Source organism: Pelobates fuscus, chromosome 6 (assembly GCF_036172605.1).
Source record: "Pelobates fuscus isolate aPelFus1 chromosome 6, aPelFus1.pri, whole genome shotgun sequence".
Classification (NCBI taxonomy): Eukaryota; Metazoa; Chordata; class Amphibia; order Anura; family Pelobatidae; genus Pelobates; species Pelobates fuscus.
In genome coordinates, this window is record NC_086322.1 from 58429223 (window position 1) to 58452130 (window position 22908).

Below are 22908 nucleotides of genomic sequence, written 5' to 3' on the forward strand. Positions count from 1 at the left end.
AACAAGGTTACAAAAAAAATAAAAAAAAAACCAAAACCAACAAGTCACAGAAAAGGCATAAACCACTTGTTTGCAATTAGGAGTGGGAAAAAAAGCCAATTCTGAAGGCCCAATTGGTGGCACGTAGGCCAAGTAATAATAGAGTGACAATACGAGGCTCATTCTTCAAGGGAGGCCGACATGCAAGGGACTGAAAATAATGTTAGTGCATGGTTCAAGAAACAACTATTTGTCCCACAAAATGTACTATCCACATAACACATGACTGACACTATAAGGGGTGCAAACTTTCAAACATCCAAGCTCTGAGGAACAAGGTGTTACTTGACAAAATTATCTAAAGAAAATTGTGTTAACTGAAAGTCATTCTAACTCCTGCAAGCAGCAATTGTTCTATAGTGTCATAAGGCTGCATTCTCTAATAAATATCTCTTCACAGCAAATGCTGTACACATTGCCCCAATTAAAATTAACTCTGGGGACAGAAGTCAACTGTGAACTGTAAACTGTGAACTGTAAAAATTATTTGCAGTGTTTGTTGCCAAAAAAAAATAAAGTGGGTGCTGTTTTCATTTAGTAATCAGGTGTGATAAAAGCATAATGTGCTGGATGTGAAGTAACTAGTATGTGGGTTTTGTGGGTGAGAGGAGTGTATTTTGGGGGGCTATATGTCATGAGATGTTGAAGTAATTCTGTGATTGAAGGTGGATCTTTATAGACCAACATCTCATGTGATAAACTGGTCCAGTAAAACTCTTTCCAGAGTTATTAATTTACAATTCAGATATAAATGGCTGCTATAACATTATTAAATTGTAAAGTCCCCTTAAGGTCTTTAAAAGGAAAACTTCAAGCACCATAACCCCAATAATTATGGTGCCATGATTACCCCGACGCCCCATCCCCCATTGTAAGCAGTCAAACCGTCTGATAATGGTATGACTTCTTACATGAGCATCACCAGGTACCACGGCCTGCCTGCTCTAAGCAGGAAGTGAGAGGCTAAAAACCCTGCTAGGTGCTTCCATCTGCTCTCTTGAGTTAGAGGATCGTTCAAAGCCAATGGGTTAAGCCCTACACCACCAGGCATAGCAGCTTCCTCCTAGAGAAGAGCAAAAAGAGGTGCATGACAGACCACAGGTAAGTCAAACAGTTCTAAAACTGTAACTGTTACAGTGCTTGGAGTGTTCCTTTAATGACCAAACCGTGATAATCAAATAGAATGCGACAAGCTTTTGAGATGTTAATAATAGTAAATATACCACTTAACAGTCCCATCAGTAAACCCAGAAAAAAGAACAAAGCTCCCAAAACTTTCTTTTCGCCCTCTTTTTTAACCATTCTAACCAAGAAAATGCAACAAAACTCAATAGAGAAAAACAAACAAAGCTTCATGCCCTCAGTTTACAACACACTAATCACCTATACAAAAATGCATACTTGACCTTTCACAATTACAAGTTAATCTTCAATATGACAAAAATAAAGTATCATACAAACTAGGCTGATTTCTGAAGGATCTTAAATAAAATTGATGCAATATATTCTGTTCTTAAATAGGCACAAGAAGTACTAAAAATGACTTCTTGATCTCTATTATATATAGTTTTGACTTTATATTTTTCACATACAAAAAAAAAAACCAAACCTTTTGCTCTCCAGATACTGAACTCACTTCCATCACTATTAGTCAGCTGGCTTAAATAAAAAGAGAAAAGGTTGGAGTTTTTTTCCTGTTCACTCTGGGGGAAGAAAATACACCAAAATTCAATTTTCATCCATTCATTGGAAACTTCAAAAAAGGATATTTAAACGTGTAAAATGACTCTTCTGACACAGCCAGTGGGATTGATGCTTGGACAATCATCTCAGTGGTAAAACAGTGCAATTGAAATATTATAAGGATATGTATATGAAAGGATTACTGGAAGAATTCATGTTAAGCGCAAAGAGTGCCATTCTATACATCACGATCTGTCACCATCATCCAGTATCTAGCATCATCATTACTATAGAATTAAAGTCATGAGGTCCAGACATCTTTACACATATTCAACAAACTGTAAAGGCCAAAATGACCATTATAGACCATGTTTAGTGTTTGAAATGGAACCAAAATGTATACATCTCCCTCATTTTACTATGGATACAAGCTATTAAACAGTAAATAGCTTTCATTTTACCGTCTCTTAAAGCCAAAGAAGCAATAATATAATGCAAAATGCTGGTTTACATACATGTAGAAGCTACAGACCTCCACCCTTGAAGCGGCTCAAACACTAAATAACTCCCTCAGCCCCCAGCCAAGGGATCCCACCATGTGCCGATCCCATTGGGTCTTCTTTCCCAGCGCTGCCATATTATGGTTTCTAAGATAGCGGCACACAGAAACCCTACCTTATGTCCTACCCTGAGCTTGCGCATGAGATCACACGAATGCCCAGTAGACCAAGCATCATTGGGTATGTAACATACATCTACTTACTATTGCAAGTGTAGCAGTTTAACAGATATTAAAGATACCAGACACAGTTTGGCATTTAATACTGAGCAAGGCTTGGGGGACAAATGGCCCCTAAATAGATAGGTCTACCTAGCCACGCCTAATATTTAACTGCCCTAGTGGAAAATGTCCTAATGTTTGGCACAGTTTTCTTTTGAAAGACACTTGTTTAAATGCACAAAATTCATAAAAACAAAAGCATTTCTATAAGGCAGACATTACAGATCTCTCCAAATAAACAAGAGGAGAGATCTATAACTATTTAAACTTCGAACGGATAAATAATGCCTTAAAGACTAACTCCTTTTTCTTCTTTCATTCATGTACACAGTCCACTAGAAAGAATGATAACATATACTACATCATTTTCAATTAAGAGAGTTGGCCTCAGATACATTTATATCTGGGTATTCATGGAAAGTGAATCATGGTCCAATCAAAATCCAGGGAGTTTAAAAAAATAAAAATAAAAAAAATAATGCAGTTTCCTTAATACACTTTGGAAAATTCACTTGTAATTCAGCACTTGTAAGAACAGGTGTGTTTCCCCATTAGTCACCTGAATGCAATGATGCCAGAGTCAAATTATTAGTGAAACAAGCTCTTATATAAACCACCACCTTGGTGTAAAATGTAAAGATCAGGTGTTTTGTGGAGAAGTTCAGGGCTGTAATGCTGGGAGTTTTTGCAAGATTACACCTATTGGCAGAAACCGAGGTCAATCACACAAGAGGGAAGGAGGCAAGATGCAACATTCCTCTTCTAAATGACATACAGGAACTGCCACAAAGCACAACCTCGGCCATCCTAAACTTATAGTGACCATGAAGTCATTCCTGAGCAACATTAGTTAACTACAAACAGTAAAACCTCAATACTGTACTTGTGTACACTGACAAAGTTCTACTAAAAAAGTAGGTCAAACATGTCCGTGTATGAAGCACAGCAAAAGGAATTATACATGGATGGCACAACATGGGAACAATATTACCACAGTACAAAACCTGCACAAATATTAAAAGTGATCGTTCACCATAACGGTAAAGGTTAGCTCCAGACAGAGTTTGTGCATTAAAGTCAAAGGTCTCTGAAGAACTAAAGCCCATTATCAAGAGGCATCTCTAGATATCCAGCCGCTCTCCGTTAAAAAGTTTAAAATTCTTTTCTTTAAGACTTTATCTAAATAGCTGGGTAGGCGGATTTTTGATGGGATTCCCTGCCTCTTCTGTAGGTGATCTTTAATTATTATAGTTTTCACAGTGAGGTAGCGGGTAGGACTCAAGTTCAGGGAGCTGCAGAGAACCTTCTCTCTATCAGATAATAGTTCAAACCCAGCAAGGTTCTCAATGGCAGCAAATTCTCCTTCCTTTCCCTCTTCTCTACCTCTCTTTGAACTTGTTGTGTTTTTGTTCTCTTTTCGCTTTTCCCTCTTATGTCTCGCAGCTTCATATTCGGCAGATTCTTCCATTTTAGTAATCCCGTTTCTCCGGTACCTCTGAAGTTCCCGGATTTTTGCACGAAGCATCCTTTCCTTATGCATGTTCTCAAAGAAGTCTTCTATTTCTTTGTTTGACATGAACTGAAAGAGTGACCTCAGTTTTAACCTGAGCTCTTTCTCCTCTTTAGATATTTTCCGTTTCACAGGTTTGTCTTTATCTTTTTTATCTTTCCCCAGAAACGTAGGAACTAGATTATAATCCCTTGCTATGTTTTTCCTCCTCTGCCTCTCTTTGAGTTTTCGAACATACATGTGTACATAAGATTCCTTAAGTTCTACTTCAACATCATCGTCGTCATAATTTACAGACAACCCACTGATCAAAGTCTCTGCATCCTGGTCGTATTCTATCTCATAGTCATCCCGCAGGGGCATATAACCCAGCTGTTGCTGTTCTGCCACAGTTATGTCCAATGGTGGCAGTGGTGTGGTCAGGCTAGGAGACAATGGACCACCAGTAGGACACGTGTGATCAGTAACTCTGTTGGGAATGCTGTCAGGAATACATGCTTTTCCAAGGTTGCCATGGATGTACATGCTGACATAGTGTTCCATCACCTCTTGAGGAGTCCTATTTGCACCCACGTGTGCAGCCATATCCTCCTAAGATCAGACACAAAAGAAAACAAAATAAATTGGTAAATACAAATAAAGAATAAAAACCAAGAACAGGAGTAATATTTTTAAAAATGTAACCCAAGACCAGGAATGATTCTTCATGACATTCTATATGATTAAAACATGTTACTTGCTTTAGAAGGGCAGTGATTATATACATGTTGGTCAAACTGTAAAACATAGAAACTGCACTTTCAATGAAAGCTAAATTCAAACTCCAAGAATCGTAATGTTCAAGAAAGTCATCTTGCAAGAATTCCCAATTTACATGCAGATGTGAGAATTGTCATTTATTGAAAATAACATTGCCAAAAATAAGGCCAAAACACATGAACAGTAAAAAGAACTCCAAGTCAGCTATAGTCACAGGTTGATTATATTAGCAGGCATTTTGGTTTTCTATGCACTGTTTATTGATAAAATTCCAAACTACAAAACTAAGACCATGTTACAGTGGAATTCCAATGGGATTTATCACCCTTTTCGGACTTGTATGTATAATACATTAAAAATACTCACCTATGCACCTGTTTCATATGTTTTCATTGGAATCAAGCTACTGATGGATATTTATTTCCACACATTTTCATTTTTACCATGCTGTTTACTCTACTGGGTAGGCAAGAGTCTATTGGCAACTCTCAGCATTGGCTCTACTCGCCAAAGGCTAGAACAGGACTAGGCAACCTTCAACACTAGATGTTGTGGACTACATCTGCCATGATGCTTTGCCAGCATGACTACAAGAGCATTGTGGGATATGTAGTTCACAACTTCTAAAGTGTTGAAGGTTGCCTAACCCTGGGCTAGTGTAAATTATGAGCCCTGATAAGTAAATGGATTTAAAGGACCACTATAGTGCCAGGAAAACATTTGTTTCCCCTGGCACTATAGGGTCTCTAGCCCCCACCACTGGGTCCCCCCCCCACCGGTGGAAGGGGTTAAATCTTACCTGTTTTCCCCCGCCAGGCTCCCTTGGCGCGGGGAACTCTCCTCCTCCTCCTTTTCGCCGTCATCAGCTGAATGTGCATGCACAGCAAGCGCAGCCAGTCCATAGGAAAGCATAATCAATGCTTTCCTATAGACGTCGGCATCTTCTCACTGTGAAAATCACAGGGAGAAGCGCACAAGCGCCTCTAGCGGCTGTCAATGAGACAGCCACTAGAGGCTGGATTAACCCATAGGTAAACATAGCAGTTTCTCAGAAACTGCTATATTTACAGCAAAGAGGGTTAATCCTAGAGGGACCTGGCACCCAGACCACTTCATTAAGTGGAAGTGGTCTGGGTGCCTATAGTGGTCTTTTAAGACTAAGTAGTTAAGCACAAAAGAGGCAGACAGTACCTTTTTAAAGGCACACTCCAGACACCTAACGCATTGAATGTGAAGAGTGTTTCCTCTCATTTTCATTTGGCAAAAACTGTAGACTTCAATAGAAATTTACACTTTTCTAAATTAACCTGATTACACCCTCTTGGCTTTTAAGCAGACAACAGATAATGTTACTGCCTGGTTATTTGCCTCAGTGGCGTTAAACTCAAGAGACAACAATTACTCAGAACACTTGTCATTTAAAGACATCTCATTGAGCATCATTAGGAAGTCTGTGATTGGACATCCACAGAAAATCTGGATGGGGGGTAGAAGGGGAGGACTTACAAAGCCAGCAGACAGGAGATCTGTAGTTTTTGCAAGTTGTTTTTTGATATATCCTCAATGGGAAAAAAAAATGCATCATTAAACGCATGCACATTTTCATTTTGGGTATATCTACAAAACAGTGATTTTTATTTATTTTGCAAATGGGCAGTAAAGTGTCCCTTTAAATGTAAATTTGCAGAAATGTGTAATTTACTGATTTAGCGTGTAATTTTAAAGCATTCTCTCTATGATGCATAAACCAAATACGATCTTGAGTGCTAAAGTTCTGCACACAAGGCATGTGTATTGTAGTGGCTGCAGGATAATACTAATATTATTAATATGGCCTTATCTTGTACAACGCTACGGAATCTGATGGCGCTATATAAATAATAATAATATGCTGTGTTTGGAGCTGCTGTCCAGCTGCTTTTCTCACACTCAGTGAGATGTTGAGTTGTAGTTTTTGCTGGCTGTAGATAAAGCACAATACTGTGCAGACCCCCAGGTATGGTAGAGCTGCACTCCCTCTGGTGCTTGGCCATGCTGAGAGCTGGCAGAGCATCCCTGGCAGGTCAGATCAGACATGCTGGGGAGCTGCCCTGTGAGCTGCCTCCATCCCAGGTCACAGCCACAGCACAGAATGGGAATTGCCGGGAATTCACAGCGAATTTAAACTATAAGGCCACAATAATCGAACCCCGAGCAGAGCCGACCTGGATGGTATCCCCCAATTCGGCTGTTTCGTTTTTTTTAAATTCGAAATTCGCTTTGAAACCTCTCTTCCCCACCCCCATGTTAGCGGGTAAGCCCACACCGTGCCGCCCCCCTCCCCGCTCACCCAATTGCCGAACCCGAACTGTTCGATGGCATCGAGCAGCAGCTGCTCTTCCCTGCTGGTCCAGCCTCCCTCGGCTTCGGGCCCCCACAGGGCGAAGCGGCCGCCATCCACCAGCTGGTATCCGTGCCACCGCCGGTGATTGCCGATCTCCGCCCCCGCCGAGAAGCAGTCGGTGCAGAGTTCGATGTCCTGGCACTCGGTGCAGCGGAGCCGCAGGCTGGTCACGTCGGCCAGGCAGTAAACGCAATATTTCTTCCCCAGGTCCGCCATATTGGCCGCCGAGCTGTTTGTCGGACTCAGCGGGCAGGCTCCGCCCACCACTTCCGGCTCCTCTAGCTGTCGGCGCCGCGCTTGCGCTCTGCCCGCTCGTCCACCATTGGCTCGTGCGCTGCGGCTTCGCTCTGATTGGATGGATTGGGAGAGTGACGTGACCGTGCGACCAATCCGAAAGGAAGCCATTCCCAGCGGGACCGCCCTCCACTCCGAACGCCGTATCCATGGAAACCGCCGGGAAGCACAACTACACAGTGCTGGAGTCCAACTGAGTTATCATGTCCTCCTCCCCTGTTACTGAGCTGAAACCGGGCTCCCCGGACACCCAGGGCAAGAATGGGGATCCAGGACCCTCAACACCTGAGGGCAAGAATGGGAATCCAGGACCCTCAACACCTGAGAACAAGAATGGGAATCCAGGACCCTCAACACCTGAGGGCAAGAATGGGGATCCAGGACCCTCAACACCTGGACCCAAGACCCCTGAGGGTAAGAGTGGGGATTTAGAACCCTCAGCCCCAGAGGGCGAGAATGGACAACCAGGACCCAAGACCCCAGACTTACAGAAGGTGAAAGACAGCGCAGAAGAACATGGGCAGGAAAATGAAAGTGTTCAGATATCATCCCCTGGAGAAGGCGATGAGAAGTCACCTGGACAAGACTTTGGGGAAGAGGTTTCTCCTGAAGAAGATCGTCAGGGGTCATCTGGGGAGGAAGGGGGTCAGGAGGTCTCTCCTGGAGAAGGCGGCGATGAGGATCTGGAAACAGAAGCAGAAGAAGTTCCTGGGGGTTATCCTAAGGGTGGAAGTAGAAGTACCCCAGTACTTACAGCCAGGACTGAAGACGATGAACCTGAAATGTATGAAACAGCCACACCAGAAGCAGATAAGGACCTCATGACTTATCAAGAAGAAGAAGAAGTTGAAGATGGCAGTGAGTTGAAACCACTGGATGGTGACTCTGACAAAGATGGCGATGAGGAAGAAATCAGAGAAAGTCTCATTAGGCAGTATCAAGCCCTAGTTTCAGAGAGGGAAAAGATCCAGCATCAAAATGCACAACTTCAAAATAAGCTTTATGAGTATTTTCGACGCAAAAAGGGCGAAGATACACAAATCGAAATGGACAAGCATGTCCCTGACCAGGAACAGCGTTACCTGAAGTATCTGTCCACTTTAGAGGCGACAAGGAAGCAGTACTTATTAGATGCTGCCTCCCACCAGCATCAAATCGAACAGTTGAGGTCTCAGTGCCAAGAAGTTGTTAGTCGTGTAGACAAAGAATGGGCATCTTTCCAAGAGCACAAAAGGGCAATAGCCCTGTACGGCCCTAATCGTGTTGGGAAACAAGTCTCACCTGACCTAATTCAAGAGGTGGAACAACTACAGGCTAAAGAAGACCGCAAGGAGAAAGAGGTCATACAAGTGCGCTTGGAGAACATAAAGTTGAAAAATAAGATCAACCAATTTGAATCCATCTTGAGATCCAAAGAGGAGTTGTCCGAAGGCCTGCACCTTATTGACTTTGAGCAGCTAAAGATTGAAAATCAAACATATAACGAGAAGATTGAGGAGAGAAACGAGGAACTATTGAAGCTCAGAAAAAAGATAACCAACACAGTGCAAGTGCTAACCCATGTCAAAGAAAAACTACAGTTTGTACAAGCGGAAAATCAAGAACAGAGGGACAGACTGATGCAAGTGGATGTATTGGTGGCACAGAAAAGGGATATTTTGACCAAAACCAAGCAGGCCAGAGATAGTTTAAGAATAGACAACCTGAAACTCAAACAACAGTGTGGGCTGCTAGGCAACAAGACACTTCTCAGAGATTTTGAAGACAAAGTAGATGCCATTGATGAGCTGCAAAAAAAGCTGGAAAGTCTAAAGCGTCGCCATGCTGAGCTCACTCTATCCAGTAAAGGGATGGTGAAGAAAATAGAGGTGGCTAAATCATCAATACTTGATTAAAAAAAACAAAAGGTGTTCAAAGGAGTTTATTCACTGAACTCTGAATCGTAGCTAAATTAAATCCAAATGGCCAAATGTAGGCAAAAATAGCTGATCTGGAGTGCAGGTTCATATGTATTAACAGGGTGATGCATGTGATTGCAGAACTTTCTGTTGTTTTTAGTAGATTTTTGATAAGACTTGTGTGATCGTAAAAAATACACGTTTATATTGTATGTATGTCACAAATTCTCTTTCCAACACCAAACCAGAAATGCTACTTGCTCACTATTCAAAATCTTAATTGCCATTTTACTAACAGGTTTTTGTACCTTTGTAATGGCCATTGAAGTGGTACCCCAAACCACTGTTATTTAAATGACTTTTTAGCGCGCATTTTAGTTTTTTCTTATTTAAATGTCTAGACTGATGAATATTATAGTCGTTGCTCCTGAGAGTGTGAGTGCAAGGCTAACGTATGTGTTTTTCTTTGTACCTTAACCGTGCACTTGGTTATCATTTTACACTCTGTACAGGTGTTAGCTGTTTTGGTAATGGGTTCCCCATGGTGCTTAGCCAGCTCCATGGCTCTCTGAGCATCATGAGAAATCGAATAAAGAAATAGGTGGGATGCCCATGTTAGCAATGCCTTGTTTAGAATACACTTATAAGAATGCTATGCACTTGTACTTATTTGAACAATATATAATGTCCTGGATAAGACAGTACCTGTGAATAGGCTATATATATCAAAATAAATGCAATTTCAAATCAGGGTCATGTGTATGTGTTGCAGTACTTAAGACAAATTAGAAGCTACAATCCCACTTTGACTGTAATATGACCATAAAGTAATGGTGCATTTACTTATTACTGCCTTGTCCTAAACCATACCTCCCAACATATCAGATTGAAAAAGATGGACACTTTAATTTCATGGGTGTGACTGGTGGTGTGCCCAGGTAAAGTTGTTCTGAGAAAGTTTAGGTGACTTACTAATAACAATTTGTACAACTAAAATGTAATTTAGAACAAGAACAATGCATTTTGTTTACACAGACTGATTTCTAATCACAGTTATTGTTAATTTAAAGACACATTACTATGATTATTATTGCTGAGGAGCTCTATTTCACACGCAAACAATATTAAGCTCCTAGAAAATAGTGACAGAGTGTTTTGGGAGTCCTTCAGAAATGAGGACATTTAGGTGGTATTCCTAAACATTGAAATTTGTTGGCCTTTTTGTTATTTTAAACAACGGTATCTTTAAATAAGATTGCATCATAAGCAAGGCCATTCTGGCTCACTCCAGCAACCAGTACACTTTGCAGATTTTCCATGATTACCATATCAAAGGCCTTTGAGGACAGATACACCTGCAATGAATCATGATCCTACTCAATATGGTAGGTAAAAAGTTACTGAACGTAACAAATCCTATTCAATTGGTAACATGAATATATCTGATGACAATTTTCACTTGTAATTTAACTTACTTGGCAATTTTAGCACCTGCTGATTAGTATGTTTGCGCTGTTGTACTCGTGTGCTTGCATAAAAGTAAAAAATGAGGGTATATGGAAGACCCCAATAAGATGCCATAGTCATATATTGTGCATCTTAAAGGGACACTATAGGCAACCAGACCACTTCAGCTCATTGACTGGCTGCAATGCTAATCATTGCGATCTTTGAGAAACTGCAATTATTATATTGCAGGACTAAGACTGCCTCTAGATTATATTGTAGGAATAAGACTGCCTCTAGTGGCTGTCTATTAGACAGCCACTAGAGGCACTTTCTGTTTGCTAGGTGACTTTTGGTCGTTAAAAGGGACACTCCAGGCACCCAGACCCCTTCTGCCCATTGGAGTGGTCTGGGTGCCAACTCCCACTACCCTTACCATAAACTGTAATATTTACCTTGCAGGGTTAACTCCTCCTCTAGTGGCTGTCTGCTAGACAGCCACTAGAGGACACTTCCAGGCTTATAGCACGCTATGTGAGGACCTCCAGCGTCACTGAAATCCCCATAGGAAAGCATTGAAAGCATTTTTCAATGCTTTCCTATGGGGAGGTCTAATGCCCGTGCGTGACATTGCCGCGCATGCGCATTAGGTCTCCTCCAGCGCCGGCCACGCATGCTCAATAGGTCTCCCCTGCCGGATGACGTCGGCGGGGGAGGAGCTGGGCGGACCCTGAACCAGCACAGAGGGACATCGGCGCTGGATACAGGTAAGTCACTGAAGGGGTTTTAACCCCTTCAGCAACATGGGATGAGGGGTGGTAGGGAGAGGGAACTGCAGTGCCAGGAAAACGGTTTGTTTTCCTGGCACTGAAGAGTCCCTTTAACTGACGCTGGACGTCCTCACGCTCTGATTGAAAATGAAACCATTTTTTAATGCAGGCTGTGTCAGTCACAGTCAGGGATGGTGTGGCTAGGGCTGCATGGAGAGAAACAAAAGTGATTTAACTCCTAAATGGCAGAGAATTAAGCAGTGAGACTGCAGTGACATGATCTATACACCCAAAACAAGTTATAGTTGTTTTGATGCCTATAGAATCCGTTTATGTTTCTAGTTCGGTATATATATATATATATATATATATATATATATACTGGGGAGTATGATATAATTAACATAATACTCAAAACAGTATTAGAATCTTGCTTTTCTGGGATTTTATTGAATCAACATTAATTTTAGGGAAGCTGGTTTCCCAGTAAGACAGATATTAATTTTCATTATGTTAAACTATAACGGGTCGGTTTGTGAAAATTGGGCTTCAATTGCTAAAAATTCAAACAAATCGCATTAGTTTATTTGCCTTCATGAGCATGATGTGTGATCTATATTAATATGCAGACTGGCAAGTTTGTGCTCTTCAGCTCCCATCTTGCTCAGTTAATTGATGACTTGAGTTGTAGTCCTGATCAGCGATTGGAAATATATGATATGTCTATTAAACAGTATCCTTTAAAATAGGCACTATCAAATAATGCATGTCCATAATGTTCAGCGCTACTTAAGCACCTCTGTAATCTGTAAAGGTGCAGATCATGACTAGCAAGTGTTGTCCAGTCATCACATAGTAACCATGCTGCCAAGGGATAACTATTTGCCCACTTGCTTCTAGCAGGGCCAGCAGGCAAACAGTTTGGCTTTTTAAAACCTGGGTCTGGTTTTAAAAATTGGGATCTGATTTTAACTGTCCAGCAACATTCAGTATGGCTGATCTCCAGCTTTATTCAGATTTTATTCAGTTTGGAGCCTGGGTAGCAAAATCCAGGCATTGTTAAATAGCACGAACTCGGGCCAAATATACAAGGCTTAAGTTTATGTAGGCCGCAAAAAAAAAAAAAGTTAAACGTAGACCAACACAAACTTAAATTATTTGTATCATTCTCATGCAAACAATATGTAATCCTGGGTGTATATATATATATATATAATTCACTTTAAAAGCTTAATCTCAAGTTACTTACTATCTCAGTTGTAATGCCACTGTCTGAAGTGTCTGCTCCCTCAGTCCCTCAGCAAACTGCAGTCTGAGCCAGGTATGTAGCCACACTGTCCGCTCCGCTCGCTCCCTAGTCCCTCTGCAATCTCCAGGTTGAGTAATGTGTGGCTGCACACTCCACTCTGTTCACTACTTCCCCCCTTCTATTCATGTCTCTCTTCCCCCTTCCATCCATGTCTTTTATCCCTCCATATCTCCTTACCTTCCATATTTCTCCCCCACATCTCTCCCTCCCTTCCATTTCTCCCCCACATATCTCCCTCCCTTCCATATTTCTCCCCCACATCTCTCCCTCCATTCCATTTTTCTCCCCCACATCTCTCCCTCCCTTCCATTTCTCCCCCACATATCTCCCTCCCTTCCATATCTCTCCCCCCACATCTCTCCCTCCGTTCCATATCTCCCCCACATCTCTCCCTCCCTTCCATATCTCTCACCCCATGTCTCCATCCGAATCTCCCAACCCCCTTCCATTCATACCTGGCAGCCAGCTGTTTCTTTCTCAGAGCCAGCGCCTGAGGTGTTGTAAGCTCCGGCTCTGCTCTGCACTATTGATAGATGCCCCCCTCCCTCTTGTTTCTCACCTGACATAGCAGGGGAGAGGGGCATCTCCGGCGTCGCGCGGTGTCAGATTGAGCGCCAGGTAGTCACGTGACACCCGGCGCGGACCTACGCAGAACGGGAGGGGGTGATGCTCCCCCTTCCCAGTGTACAGTGCTTGTGGTTCCCATGGAGCCACACGCTGCCTGTGGATGGAGGAAATGCAGGCCAAAATGGGCGCAAAAATCACTTATCAGTCTGTCAAGTGGTTTTTGTGCACTCCTGATTGGCTAGGCCGCGGGCCACAATGAAAGTCATTGTGGGCCGCAAGTTTGACATCCTTGCCATACAGTAAAGAGCCATTCGGAGTCTAATGAATAATCCTGACTGCCTTCCACAAGAAGTAGCTAATATTATTTCCAATTTGAAATATGTTGGTGCTTATAAAATATCAGTAATAATAATATTCATGAGAGAATGTGGGAAATCTCTGTATGTATGGGGAAAATGAGAGATTTGCACAAGTACACATTTTTTATGCCTGTGTGCTCCGTGTTTTATGTTGTTTTAAATGTCTGCCCTTAAAAAGAAATCCATTCAACAAATGCTAACTGGTGAAATAATTAAAGATGAACTCTGTAAAAAAAAAAACAAAGCCAATGATGGCGCAGTGCATTGGGAGGCACCCATTTAACACCCATCAACAATAATTTTCCTAAATGCTGTGACCATGGGAGGCTGATGTTTTCCTTCTGGTTTACCCAAGAAACTTAAGAACTTCTTTCTAAGGTGAGGGTTCTGTCACTAATTTACTAGATGTAACAAACTTTTCTATGGGGTTCTTAACATTTAGGGAAAGAGGTAAGGATGTTTTATGGGAAAGTTAGCATAAAATAATTAGTTAAAGGAACCCTACAGTGTCAGGAAATCAAATGTGTATTCCTTATACCATAGGTGTAAAATACCATTTAGTCCGCCGGCCCCCCATTAAAAGGGTAGTTAAAGGGACACTATATTCACCAGAACAACAACAGCTTATTGAATTTTCATCTTTTGTACGGAGTAGTCTGTACTTACCGTATATACTCGAGTATAAGCCGACCCGAATATAAGCCGAGGCCCCTAATTTTACCCCCAAAAAACTGGGAAAACTTATTGACTCGAGTATAAGACTAGGGTGGGAAATGCAGCAGCTACTGGTAAATTTCTAAATAAAATTAGATCCTAAAAAAATTATATTAATTGAATATTTATTTACAGTGTGTGCATATAATGAATGCAGAGTGTGCGTATGAGTGCAGTGTGCGTATGAGTGCAGTGCGTGTATGAGTGCAGTGCGTATATATTAATTGAATATTTATTTCCAGTGTGTGTATATAATGAATGCAGTGTGTGTGTGTATGAGTGCAGTGTGTATGAGTGCAGTGTGTGTATGAATGCAGTGTGTGTATATGAATGAAGTATGAGTGTGAGTGCAGTGTGTGTATGAATGCAGTGTGTGTGAGTGCAGTGTGTGTATATGAATGAAGTGTGAGTGTGTGTGATGCAGTGTATGTGTTGGTGGGGTGGGCATTTAATATATTATTAATTATTATTTTTTTATATTATTATTATTTTTTTTTATTATTATTTATTATTTAATTATTAATAATTTTTTTTTATTATATTTTTTTTTCGTCCCCCCTCCCTGCTTGATACATAGCAGGGAGGGGGGCTCCTTCCCTGGTGGTCCAGTGTCATTGGTAGTTCAGTGGGGGGGAGAGGGGTGCTGGCAGAGCTGTACTTACCTTTCCTGCAGCTCCTGTCAGCTCCCTCCTCCTCCGCGCGGTCTGTGCAGCTCCCTCTGTCAGCTCCCAGTGTAAGTCTCCTTACACTGGGAGCTGACCGAGGTGCTGAACGGACGACGCGGAGGAGGAGGGAGCTGACAGGAGCTGCAGGAAAGGTAAGTACAGCTCTGCCAGCCCCTGTCTGTATTATGGCAATGCAAATTGCCATAATACAGACTATGACTCGAGTATAAGCCGAGTGCTGAAAAACTCGGCTTATACTCTAGTATATACGGTATGTTCCGTTTCTCTTATATATTTGTCCACATTTCGGATGTCCCTATAGTCTTACTTGGTCCTCTTTAGAGGCCTTACTACTATTTAATTTAGCGGACTTTATACGTATGTGCACATACAATACATATATCATTTTCTACGAGATTAAGGAACATATCCCCAGGTTTTTAATTCCTCACCTTTATGTGATTTTCCTAACACAACTTTCTATGGTGTTTATACCTATTGTATATAGGCTTTATACCTATTGTATATATTTTCTTTGCTTAATTTTAGTTTAATAAAGGTTACCATTTTCTTTGTTACGTTTACTTTAGGAGGTAATCTTCTAGAGTGAGATTGAATCCCATTCACTTTTGAGTGAGTGTTTTTTTTCTATCCCACTCTTTCAGTTGGTAGTTATTTAGCTTAATGAATTTGTTCTGGTGAGTGGAATCATTACCTTCAGGCTTTTTGCTGTAAACACTTTGTTTTCAGAGAAAATTCAGTGTTTACATCACAGCCTAGTGATAACTTCACTGGCCACTCCTCAGATGGCTGTTAGAGATCCTTCCTGGGTCATGGCTGCCTAAAATGCATCCAAACATTCAGTGTCTCCTCCCTCTGCATGTAGACACTGAACTTTCCTCATAGAGATTCATTGATTCAATTCATCTCTATGAGGAGATGCTGATTGGCCAGGGCTGTGTTTGAATTGTGCTGGCTCTGCCCCTGATCTGCCTCTTTGTCAGTCTCAGCCAATCCTATGGGAAGCATTGTGATTGGATCAGGCTACCACTTCTGATGATGTCAGCAGACTGCTTATTTTTCTGAGTCAAACAGCATGCAGAGTTACAGCTTTAGGCTTGAATACAGTAAGATTTTGCTATATTTATGGAGGCATGAGTGGCCCAGGGGGACTAGATGGTGGTTTTAACACTATAGGGTCAGGAATACATGTTTGTGTTCCTGACCCTATAGTGATCCTTTAACTCACATTTTTCCAGCACCGTGCGGGACTCCTCCTTGGTTGATCAATTCTGATGATCTCAGCCAATCTAATGCTTTCCAATAGGAAATCATTGGGAAACTATCATGCATGTGCGACAAAACACCTTGCTGCGCCAATCAGCATGTCCTCAAAGAGATGCACTGAATCAATGTATCTCTGAGGAATATTTAGCGCCTCCATGCATAGCGTGGAGGTGCTGGACATGAGGTAGCACCTCTAGTAGCCATCTGAGTGACTGCCACTAGAGGTGCCTGTAGACAGTAATGTAAACACTGCCTTTTCTCTGAAAAGGCAGAGTTTACATTAAAATGCCTACAGGGTCTTACTATAGACACCAGGGCACCTACTTTAAGCTGTAGTTGGTGACTATAGTGTCCCTTTAAGGGTTAGACTTACATCATAAAACACACTAAATACCAGCTCCACACACTTTTTGGAGCTTTATATTGGAGTGTTTTAGAGGTTAGAAAAAGTCTTCCTCCACATGAGCAAAAATGGTATGTTGCATAGGCCATGTTTAGCCTTTTATTAAGCACCAATATATTTTCTGCCGTCATTAGAATAGAACTTAGGATAGAAACAATATTAAATAACAACCACCATAAACTATGAGAAATATTACATTTAAGCGTTCTAGATGAAAATAGTTTTATTTTTTTTTCCCCATAAAGTGCTAGCAATTCAAGACACTCCCACACCAATTAGATGCAACATGTTGATTAAGATAAATTTATTGTAACTACATTTTGGGTTTTTGTTTTATTCATAGTCATTTCTTTCTCTATATGTCTGCCCTTTCTGACTCTCTCAACTGACAGCGATTACACTTTTGGTTCTATAATCATAAGCTGTAAAAGATATCATGATGTTAGATCTGTCCTTTTTGCAAATGTTTCTTTACACCGATTAGTGATATTTGAGTTTAGACCTGTGGATGGTAGCAGCATCTGCAGTGACAGTATTTAGAATACATATTATAAAACTGATACTTATAGGGTCGGCCACAGGTTGTTAGGTGTCCTGTGCGAAACATCTTAACAGCGCCTCCCCCTGGCCACTCTCCACTCATCCAATACCTCCAACCATTTAAAAAAAAAAAAAAAAAAATCTTACTAATCCCAAAAGAAATCAAAGGAGCACTGCAGCATTAGGAATACAAATTTGTATTCCTAACACTATAATGTCGTTGTCCCTACTCATTGTGAGGTTTTAGGAAGGATTCACTTTTATTATATGTGTGTCAAAGTGTTTGAATGCAGGTGCATATGTGTGGGAATACAGGGGTGTTTTGTTTTATGGTGTGGCACTGTCTGTGTGAATGAAGTTGTGAATTTGTACCCCTCATGGCATGTAGCCCATTCCAAACTCCAATAGTTACTAGCCCATCAAGGCTCCATAACTAGTAGCCTTTTATTCTACCCTTATAGTCAACAACCTATGCTCCTCCCCCGCTCATAGTTAGTAGCCAATTCACAGCCTCTCCCCCCAAATAGCTAGAGCCTATTCTCCTCATGTTAATAGATAGTGGCTAATTCAACCCTCTTGGATAGTACCCCATTCTGCTCCATAAAGATGGTATCCCATTCTCCTCCTCATCTCCCCTAGATAATAGCTCATTTTATCCCCCATAGAAATCCCACCCCCATATGCAGTACTGGAGACTGTATCTCCAGAAGGATATGGACACTTTGGAGAATGTTCAGAGAAGTGCTACAAAACTGGTTAATGGATTGCAGGGTAAAAATTACCATTTATGTATACAATTTACTTTAATGCATAGCTTGGAGGAAACACGAAAGATGAGACAAGGGATATGATAGCAAGATATAAAAGCAATCAACGCCGTAAAGGAAAAGAGTATATTTTAAAGAAGAAAAACTTCCACAACAAGATGACAGTCAAATTAGAGGGGGCAAAGGTTTAAAATTATCCGTAAGTATTACTTTACTGAGAGGGTAGTGGATGCATGGAATAGCCTTCCAGCTAAAGTGGTAGAGTTTAACAGTAAAGCAGTTTAAGCATGCATGGGATAGGCATAAGGCTATCCCCTAACTATAAGATAAGGCCAGGGACTTATCTGCCATCACATTCTACAGCTAGTACACTCAATTCTCCTCCTCATACTTTGTTCTCCTCCTCAACCCCAATAGCTCGTACCCCATACAAAGTACTCCAGACTCCACCCGTATATAGTACTTCATTCTCCTCTAATCACACCTATAGTCACTGACTCTCTTAATTTCCCCTACTCTAACCCTATCCCAGCCATTAAATATGAGGCTTTTCCCTGTACCTGCATGAGAGCCTCATGAATTGTGTGTAAGTGTAGTACTTTTTAGGGCAGATTCACGAGGCTTGCGCTGCCCTTTGACTTCTGACATCACTTCCCTCGGAACAAGCTACTCGGAGCTGCCCTGATCAGGTGCTGCATCCATTTCCCTGGGAGGCTCTGCTCCTAAAGCCTCTGCCGGCGTCATTACAGCCCCACGACTAAGAGTGTCATTGGCCGCTGGCGCCCTTGTTGCCATGGCACCCTATGCAGATACACAGCTCAAACATCCCAAAGGTGAAAACCCACTGTTACATACTATTCCAATGCCTGTGGGGTGGGAGCCGGGGAAGGACTGTTGGGGATTCTCGTAGGGAGAGACGCAGCTCTGTGTTATGGACGTGAGTAGTCTAGTTCCCTTCAATTATTACTTGCACCAACGTTTTATGCTATAGGTTCTATGAACAAATAATGTTATTTGTTTTTATTTATCCGAGCTTGTGGCTATTTGTGAATACAATTTGGTGGGAGAACAGCTACATAAGTAGCGGCCTGTAACCTGCCTGTATGTCCAATCTGGACACCCAATAACATTGACTTACCAAAGATAATGGAAAAAAAAAAGATCAAGCTTTACGGTTCGAGTGTTTCAGGGACTAGTTTCCCCGGAACTCCCAGTCGTGCAGTTATGTGGCATAAATCAGTGTTTCCTACTTGTATACTTAGTTATGCTAAGGAAATGGTCATTGGGGCAGCAAGGAGGAAAAATCTGGCCCTGGTGGTCTGAGTGCTTATAAAGTACTTTTACAACTCATCAGTGTATGTACTCCAAATAGAGAGAACTCTTCTCTAATACTTTATAACTTTTTGCTTTTGGAGATAATGTTGAAATCATTGTGGCCCTAAATTTCTAAGGGAGGACATTAACCCCTTAAGGACACATGACATGTGTGACATGTCATGATTCCCTTTTATTCCAGAAGTTTGGTCCTTAAGGGGTTAAAGGCACTCCCCCATGGGGGTTAAATCTGTATTTGCATTATTGCTCAATCTGCCCCAAACACCTCTCCTACCATTTGTGAGCTTTTCAAGACATTTCAGAAAAGCTGCTCTGAGCAGACAGAAGAGCAACATAAGCACATAACGAAGCTTTGGATATTCATGTACCATGTTAAAATGACATTAGGATTCATCGATATTGGAGTAATTTAAGACAAAGGTGGGCTTGACGTAGTATAGAAATATAGTGTGGCTAAACACTTTAAATATTTTTTTAGGAAATTTCAAACATTTTTGGATGTTTTTTTTTTTTTCTGGATTATTTTCTCGAGATTAGTTGTTTTCTAGAGATAACAAGTCAGATATATATTTTAACAAGGGCCTCCCTCACATAGATCCAAGTTTGAGATACCTGTGAAAAAGAAAGTCATTCAGTAGAAGCAGTATTACAGAATAAATGCGGCATGGGGTTGCTTCTTAAATTTGGGGTAAAATTGACAGTTGAACCATTAAAGAGGATGATATACTAAGAAAATGCATATTCAAGCATTTACTCAGAAGAAATGTTCTTGTTAAAAAAAAAATAATAATAAAAAAACCAATAATAAACAAAAGAAAGTTATTAAAATACACAACACATTTTTACATAAATTTATTTACTAAAACCATATATTTACAATCCAAAAAAGTACAATTTTTAATACACCTTTTCCCCCAATTTAACAATTCTACACAGATAACTGTACATTTAGAACATTTGCATTGCATTTTTTCATACAACTCTGCACAAATAAGTGGTCATTTAATTGTAATTTTAGAATGTTTTGCATAATGCCAACATGTTACCTACAACATACATTAAATATGTGTCTTGTACATACTGTGAACATTGCATAATTCATTTTTTGGCATTTCGAATGTGTAAAAGATTCCAGAATCCTAATCCTAATTTTCAAGAGTACGAGCATCAACAAACCCACATTTTATTTTTTTTTATTTTTTTTAGAGAAATTGAGCATGTTTTTTTTAGTGATGAGTTTATTCATAATTTTCTTTAGCTTTAAAAAGGGATTATTCTAGCATGCCAAGCCATTCAAATCTCAAATTTATACCACAGGGTGTACCTATAAATATACTTTTTAAAGCATTTCTAAAAAATTAGATCAATGAGCAGGATGATTTTTTTGGGGGGCAATTTTTTTTAATTTTAAAAGTTAAGTTACTTTTTAACACACAACTCCCCCAAAGCTGCTTTGTGAATTTAGGATGTTGCAGTGTTAAAAAGAACAAAAAGTAAAAAAAAAAAAAAAATAAGCAGCAAGTGACCGGGACTCAAAGTTGCTTTATGCAGATACACATTGTAAAACATGCACCTGCGTGGATCAATATAGAGAAGGGGGGGGGGGGGGGGGGGGGATTTTCTAGTGAGGTCCTGAGCTGGTGTTAGAATGTTGAGTTTGGAAATGAACTAATTATAGTATTCCAAATGATGTTCCCTATGAAAAATAATTATTTAAAGAAGACAACTCCCTAAACAGGAAACACTTGCTTAGCTGGCATTGGGCCTGTTGTTCAGACGTAGTTATTAGACCTAAGACCTAGATCAGGACAGTCATGTTTAAAGCAATAGGAAATAAAAATATAGATAACATTCCCAGTTTAAGATCTATACTAAGCACTAGGAAAAAATTAAACTAGAAGTGGAATTTTATAAATAAAATAAAGCAAAGTAAATTTTTTTTCCTATAGTGCTTTGAGAACATGCTAATAATCAGTGCTCCGTCTCAACTTGGGAATGCACAGATGTGATACATTAACATCTTAAATATGGACGTAAAAATTAATATTAACCGTGGTTAGTGGGAAATCCAAGTAGAATAACCGCTATAAATCTCTAATATACTATCCCTGTATTATACTTTGTATCATTACTGTATACCCTGAGTAATAGAACTGTGAATCATTGACCTAAAAATATCCTTTTTAATTGTAGTCACTAAGCTGTGATACATTAGAGAACATTTTGTCTTCTTCACCTACTCTTTGAAGACGTAGTATCTAAGCTTAGCTGTTGAGGTTCTATAGAATAAAAGGAATTCTCATTGATTATTAATCTTTCAATTTTATAATCAATTAGTGAATCCACTGGTATTTGCAATTAGTTGGAATGGCAAATGTGCATTATTGGAATTTTTAATGAAATAAATAAAAATGTTAATTCATAATGGTTATTTATTTATTTTTTAATGGTCATCTGTTTACAATCCCTGAATTGAGGATGATATTCAAATGTCTTATTGGTTTATAAATAAAAAGATTTGGTATGGTCCTAGCTGGATAAACAAACATTGGGTGCATCCCAAAATGCAATGGCATAATGACATGTGCAAACCTTCCCTACAGTACACCCACAAATTGTGCAAAATTGAATATTGCATTGCTAAAACCAATTTCTTTCAACTCTATACACAAATAAGAACAGACATACATACAAAATAGAACAAAATGTATAGATCCGTTTACAGTATACACAAACCAAAAAAACAGCAATTCGCAAACGTGATAATTTATCCAGTAGATTTCATTCACAAAAAACATATAACCAGTGTTTATTTTTATTTTGTGAGTTACAGAATTACTTCCCAGAGTTTACGCTACCCTAGCCTTGATCATCTTTTAAAGCAAGATCTTAAGAAACACACACTAAGTTTCTCGGATATTCGTATGAAAAATATCGTGGGAGGTTACACTGTTAACTAAATTAAACTTTGAATTGATCACAGTTCCTTGGGATCTGCCTTGAAGAACACAGTTCTACTTGAGGTGATAGCGGACCATTAGTACTTCATTGGGGTGGGTAACCATTTGGCTCGATAACAAGGATTAGAAAATTGTTAACGGTTTGTGTGCTGAAGTTTAACAATCAGTGTTTTGAAGTCTACCTACCAGTCATATATCACGTGAAGAAGAACGGTCTAAGATCTGGGAACAACCTGATAAATAAGTAAACATTAGCCAATGCTTCAGACTATTTTTGTACAATATTGGTCCTTTTTGAACTTGGATTATACACAATACTGTCCATACACAACGTGGAAGATGACAGAGTGTGCATCAACATAATTTTGCTGCGGGCTCTAAATAAAGGTTTTGTGCAGGCACGTGATCAATGGAAGATAGAGCACACAGCACTACCAGA

General features: G+C 40.3%; 2 protein-coding genes across 2 annotated transcripts; one reads left to right on the forward strand and one right to left on the reverse strand.

Annotated features, from left to right (window-relative positions):
* Positions 1 to 2193: 2193 nt before the first annotated feature.
* TADA2B (transcriptional adaptor 2B) lies at positions 2194 to 7371 on the reverse strand. Its single transcript, XM_063457745.1, has 2 exons — positions 7102 to 7371; positions 2194 to 4604 (listed from the first exon to the last, which is right to left on the reverse strand). Exons 1-2 carry the CDS (start codon positions 7369 to 7371, stop codon positions 3612 to 3614), a joined length of 1263 nt encoding a protein of 420 aa, XP_063313815.1. The 3' UTR covers positions 2194 to 3611.
* CFAP184 (cilia and flagella associated protein 184) lies at positions 7171 to 10058 on the forward strand. Its single transcript, XM_063457744.1, has one exon. The coding sequence runs from the start codon at positions 7653 to 7655 to the stop codon at positions 9342 to 9344; it is 1692 nt and encodes a 563-aa protein (XP_063313814.1). The 5' UTR covers positions 7171 to 7652; the 3' UTR covers positions 9345 to 10058.
* The last annotated feature ends 12850 nt before the right edge of the window (positions 10059 to 22908 follow it).

Coding starts and splice junctions, on each gene's coding strand:
- TADA2B (XM_063457745.1), bottom strand. CDS start 7,371: ATGGCGGACCTGGGGAAGAAATATTGCGTTTACTGCCTGGCCGACGTG. Junction 4,605..7,101: donor AGTTCGGGTTCGGCAATTGG/GTGAGCGGGGAG, acceptor GTCTGATCTTAG/GAGGATATGGCTGCACACGT.
- CFAP184 (XM_063457744.1), top strand. CDS start 7,653: ATGTCCTCCTCCCCTGTTACTGAGCTGAAACCGGGCTCCCCGGACACC.